Source organism: Alligator sinensis, unplaced genomic scaffold, assembly GCF_000455745.1.
Source record: "Alligator sinensis unplaced genomic scaffold, ASM45574v1 scaffold1800_1, whole genome shotgun sequence".
Classification (NCBI taxonomy): domain Eukaryota; kingdom Metazoa; phylum Chordata; order Crocodylia; family Alligatoridae; genus Alligator; species Alligator sinensis.
In genome coordinates this window covers 378,729-384,067 of record NW_005843058.1, presented here as the reverse complement: position 1 = coordinate 384,067, position 5,339 = coordinate 378,729, and the positions used below count along the sequence as shown (strand labels likewise).

Here is a 5,339-nt window from a genome sequence, read left to right as displayed (position 1 = left end):
CTGCCCCGGCGGGGGTAGGTAGGGTTGGGCTGGAGCTACCCGCTCCTCTGCCTCGCCCTGGCTCTCTGCGGGACAGGACTTCCTAGGTTGGCACGTGGCTTGCCCAGGTCCCTGCTCTCCTGGGCTGGGGCTGGCCTCGCCTCCCTTCCCTTTAGGGCAGCAGCTCTCAAGCCTCTGAGACTCCAGGCTGCCCTTGTTGGGCTGCAGGCAGGCCTGAGGAAATTCCAGCTCTTGGCCTCTTCCATGTTTCCCAGTGGAAGAGGAGCAGGGCACATCCGGTGGCAGAAGACTCCAAAACCCACAGGGCAAAATCGATTTAGCACCACGGCTTCCTACTTTAAACCATTGGGAGTCACATTGGCATGCTCTAGAGCATGGCACGGCACCCTGAACCTACTTCAAGGCACCCCAGGGTGCTGTGGGACCCTGGCCAGGGATCACTGCTCTAGGACTTGACATTACTTTGGTTCCAATGCTAATTGAGTTAAATCAGTACAGTTAAAACCAGGCTTAGTTATGTTGTTTCAGCTTTGTGCACATATCTGGCCTGGTCCTCCCTCCCAGCCCAGGCTTTGTGCTCCCTTACACAGGGCTTCTGCCCCCATCTCCCTGAGGGTTGCTTGATATCCTGTGTTCACAACTTTAGCTGGGCTCCTGCTCCTCCTCTTGGTGTCCTTGGGACATCTTGGCTCCAGGCCAGCAGGGGAAGAGCAGGACTCATGGAATCTTCCTTCTCTTTGGATGTCTGCTGCCTGCCTCCTCAGAAAGGGCTAGATGGGGCTGGGGGAGCTGCTATTCTGAGGGAGGCACCCTGAAGAAATGTCAAAGGGCTGTGAGGAGATGGAAGCCTAAATATAACCAATGGTGACTGGGCTAAAAATATCGGCTACTGTACTTGGTGTTGGAAACCAGATTCCCTCTCCCCCTTCTAAAGGCCAGAGGGGAGGGGAGCTGGGGCAGCCCCTGGGGCTATTAGTTGCAGGTACTCTCCCTGAAACTATCACAACCCCCTCCTTTTTTGGAGAGGGCAGCGCTGAGTACTGTAGGCTTCCTTGCTGCTGCCTTCAAAGTGGGTGGCTGGCTGGGACTATAACGTCCCTGTTTGGGGTAGGCATCCCGTCTCATCCTGGTACACAGACTAGATGGCAGAGCTCCATATGTATGCAGATAGGCAGTGTTATAGCATGGCTCCTGCACCCAGACTCTAAGCTCCATGCTTGCCTTGGTAGTGATTGAAGCCCGTGTGTTCAGTGGACAGGATCAGACCTGCCCAGTGGAAGAACCCCCTGCCCCCCCGCCCCCCTGCTTTGCATCTAATTTTGATGTTTTCCTTCACTTGGCAGCAGCATCCCTTCTGTCTCCACCTTTTCTGGCCTCCACTCATGTGCAGGGAAGGTGAACACACTGTCTACAGGAGAGTGCTGCAGTGGTGGTTGCCCCAAATTCAGTGTCCGAGAAGCATCAGCCGGACAGCTCTTTAGTTACTGTAGTGGGACAAGCTGTACTGTGTAGCTGTAGGGATAATTGAAGCTTCACTGGGATACATGTAGTTCAGGACTTGTAGCTCTACTCTTCAGGGACCTGAACAGTGGGGCTTCTGCTCCCTTTCGTGGAGCAATGATTCCTTAAGATTCCCAGTCCCCTCAGTGTTGGGTAATGGTTCCTGACCACCTTTTTCCTGTCACTGTGTCTGTTCCCCCTTTATCTTGGCCTTCCTGGCTCCCAGTTACACTTATAATCCCCTGTGCAAGTCAGTGCCCCCCTCCTTACTCTCAATTCATCTAAACTATCTGCAGAAAGAAAAGAACAACTTTTAATTGGACAGTTCCCAGGGGTCCTTTGCTCTGATTTGGAAACCTGGAACATTGCATCATCCTGTTGTTGAGAGACGTGAGAAGTGGCTTCCTATGACAGTGTTCCCCCTACGTTCTGTGAGCAAGGAAATCAAACTGCAGCAGCAATAACCCTCCTGCTCTAGTGGGTCCTTGAAATTCAACAAAGCTGGCTTGTGATGGGTTGCTACAGCTTAACAGAGCTGAGAGATGGGTTGGAGTAGGGGTGAGCACCTGGGGGCAAGGAAAGTTCTACAACTGGAGGGTGGGTCAGATCTGACACCCTGCCTGCTCCCCATGAGGTTTACTCCATCTTTTATCTTTCAGAGGTGGTTTGTGGAGCCCCTTCCATCTACCTTGACTTCGCCCGTCAGAAACTAGATGCAAAGATCGGGGTTGCAGCACAGAACTGTTACAAGGTGCCAAAGGGAGCATTCACAGGAGAGATTAGGTGAGCCTGCAGTCGCAGATGGAGCTGGTGGAACAGAAACTGAAACTTATTGCAACAGATACCCATTTCAACACGGACCCCAAAACTAATGTTTCTCCTTTCTCCCCATTCAGCCCAGCCATGATTAAAGATGTTGGAGCTACCTGGGTTATCCTTGGCCACTCAGAGAGAAGGCATGTTTTTGGAGAGTCTGATGAGGTGAGTGATTTTTGCAGGGTTGGGGCGAGGTGAAAACAAACCATCTTTTAACATCCTCATGGGCAGGGGGCTAGAGCTGCCCTAGAAGGTGAACACTGGGAGTGAGTCTGACCATAGCTCAAGCTTTCTTCCTTTCCTGTCCTCCTTCCAGCTGATTGGACAGAAAGTGGCTCACGCCCTGGCTGAGGGTCTTGGTGTGATTGCCTGCATTGGAGAGAAACTGGATGAGAGAGAAGCTGGCATCACAGAGAAAGTGGTTTTTGAACAGACCAAAGCTATTGCTGGTAAGAAAGCTTTGGCTGTTTGTCTGTGTCCCATGAAGGGAGGGAGTATTTGGGCTGAAAACTCTTTCTGCCTTCATTCATGGAATCCACCAGTCTGAGATTCAGGGAAGCGTGTTATAAAATGTCGGTAACTTACCCCAGGAGGGCAACAGGTCTGGCTTTGTGCCTGGGGTCTGGTATGCACTGCATCAAATATCTGATTATCTAATCTTTGCCAGAAAGGGCAGTAGCATTCCAGAAAAGCTTCTTCAACTGTGCCCTTTGATAGTAGGTGGTGTGGTACCTCCCCTCCAGATTAAGACATGCTTCTCTCTTGTCCCCAGATAATGTGAAGGACTGGAGCAAGGTAGTATTGGCTTATGAGCCAGTTTGGGCTATTGGAACTGGTAAAACAGCGACTCCCCAGCAGGTAAGAATATGGCAAGAGAACAAAGCTAGGTATCCAAGACTTCCCTCATGTCCCGAAAGATTCTGCTTGGAAAGATGGAAAATGAATACATACATAACTACTTCAAAGGTTTCATAACAAAAACAGCTGTGCCCTACATGGGGTTGCTGTCCCACTTTGGCTGTAGTAACGCAGTTCCTGTGTGTTTTGTTTCGTTTTTTTTACAGGCCCAGGAAGTTCATGAGAAGCTGAGGGGCTGGCTAAAAACTCATGTGTCTGAAGCTGTTGCTCAGTCAACTCAAATCATTTATGGAGGTAAATGACTCGTCCCTGGTACCCCTAGTTTTACAGTGCAGAAAGCAATATGATTTTCCCACCCCTGCTTGGCTAGTGCACAGCTTAAGGGACATCCTGTTGGCTACAGTGCTAAACGAGGCTTTATGAACAGGATTGAATGTGTTAATGTTCAGCTTTTTCTCGAAAAGAGCAGTAGTATTTCAGAAAGCTCCATAGTGATATGGGCAGAAGGAGTGTGACTTGGGAGGCCTGGGTTCTGTTCCAGGATCTGCCATTGACCTGCTGGGTGATGTCTTGAATAAATGTCATCACCGTCCTGTGCCTCAGTTTCCCCATTTTTAAGATGGGGATTGTGACATGGGCTGGCTTTTATAAGAGTTGTTTTGATGTGCATGGATAAAAGGGCTAGATAAGAACCAAATATTACTAAAGTGCAACAGGATCTGGAGCACTCTTTTTGAAAGGCCTGGATTCTTTGCATTTGTGACCAGCTATACATTAGAGGGGGTGGGGGCAGAGCATGGGCACTGTAAGTGAGACGGACTGCCCCCAGTCCAGTCTTAATCTGTTGCCAGGAGGGAACATTTACTGCACAAATGATGGCTTCTATCCTGTCCTCTTGCCCAGAGCTGACCAGTCCCTTTTCCCTATCCCAACTATGACCTTGGCCAAACTTTTCTGACCCCTGCTTGAAATTTATGCCCTTTGTAGGTTCAGTGACTGGAGCCAACTGCAAGGAGCTAGCTTCCCAACATGACTTGGATGGCTTTCTTGTTGGTGGAGCTTCCCTCAAGCCTGAATTCTTGGATATTATCAACGCAAAACACTGAACCAGTCCCTAAGGCCCATGGGGAGAAATTTCTCCTTCCTGTCCCTGAGGAGAAAAAGAAACTAAGACAACTTCCCATGCACACCCTTCCCTGCCATTGCCTCACCCAAGACTCTTTCTCCTCTTGCTGTAACAGTTTCTACCATGCTGCTAAACAGTCACCGGACTGGATTCTGATTGAAGTGGGAGAGCCTTTCTCTAAAGAGGCAGGGTTTTAATAGACTCTGCCTTGGTTTGGCAAAACTGGGTGGACTCATGGCGGGGCTGTCTGCCAGATTTGCCTGTGTGTCCCATAAATCAATCAGAGTCCAGTGTCAGTCTGCCCATCCCCACTCCCCTGTTCTTTGCAGTGCTGCATTGAGGTGGTCACTTGTGCTGAGGCATAGAGCAGACTGCCTCGTGCATCAGCTGGGATCTTGTGCTGACCAATTGGAAGGAAAACTGGGTAGGCCTTGTGGGGGCTTAGATCATTGTGAGATGTCCTGTCTCTTCTGTTTCCCTTCACCAACAATAAACAGAAACAAGTAGAAATGAACTGTGTGTACTGGAGGAGTTTGTCATTCACTGGGAGGGAGCAGTTGAGTACCAAGGAGGGTTACAGCAAAAATTGCAGCTCCCTTCTCTGACAAGTCATGACTGCTATGGAAAGTGCAACATAGAGGCCTACTGCAGGCTGGACAGAGCAGCTGCCTTGCCTCATTCTGGGGATTCCAATTCGGATTTATCTTGGGCAAAGGGAGCTTGTGATTCCCATCTGCATCTTGCAGTTGTGAGGTGTTTGTTTTTTTTTTCCCCTGTAGAGTTCCTGAGATGAAGCCTCAGTCCTGAGTCATGTAACATTAGTGTCACATTTTGATAAGGAAGTGCTCCAGTAATGCCTGCTAGAGTCTGCAGCCAGCCCCAAACCACAGAGCTCGCATGTTTATCATTTCTGTCTATCTTGCCGGGGTATTGCCTCTGAACCAACTATGGTCATTTCAGCAGCTTGGGGGAGGGGGGTTAGTTAGGCCCTAATCCGGGTCTCTGTATTTATGTGGACAGGGCCACTGGGACAAATGCT

General features: G+C 49.9%; 1 protein-coding gene across 1 annotated transcript in view; it reads left to right on the top strand.

Moving 5' to 3' along the window:
- TPI1 (triosephosphate isomerase 1) overlaps window positions 1-4,814 on the top strand; it is a 5,107-nt gene extending 293 nt beyond the window's left edge. The window contains exons 2-8 of the mRNA XM_006037046.3: window positions 1,768-1,797; window positions 2,155-2,283; window positions 2,397-2,481; window positions 2,633-2,765; window positions 3,089-3,174; window positions 3,381-3,468; window positions 4,162-4,814. Coding sequence (XP_006037108.1) covers window positions 1,768-1,797; window positions 2,155-2,283; window positions 2,397-2,481; window positions 2,633-2,765; window positions 3,089-3,174; window positions 3,381-3,468; window positions 4,162-4,280 — 670 coding nt within the window. The 3' untranslated portion in view covers window positions 4,281-4,814. The remainder of the gene's footprint in view (window positions 1-1,767; window positions 1,798-2,154; window positions 2,284-2,396; window positions 2,482-2,632; window positions 2,766-3,088; window positions 3,175-3,380; window positions 3,469-4,161) is intronic.
- Window positions 4,815-5,339: the final 525 nt, after the last annotated feature.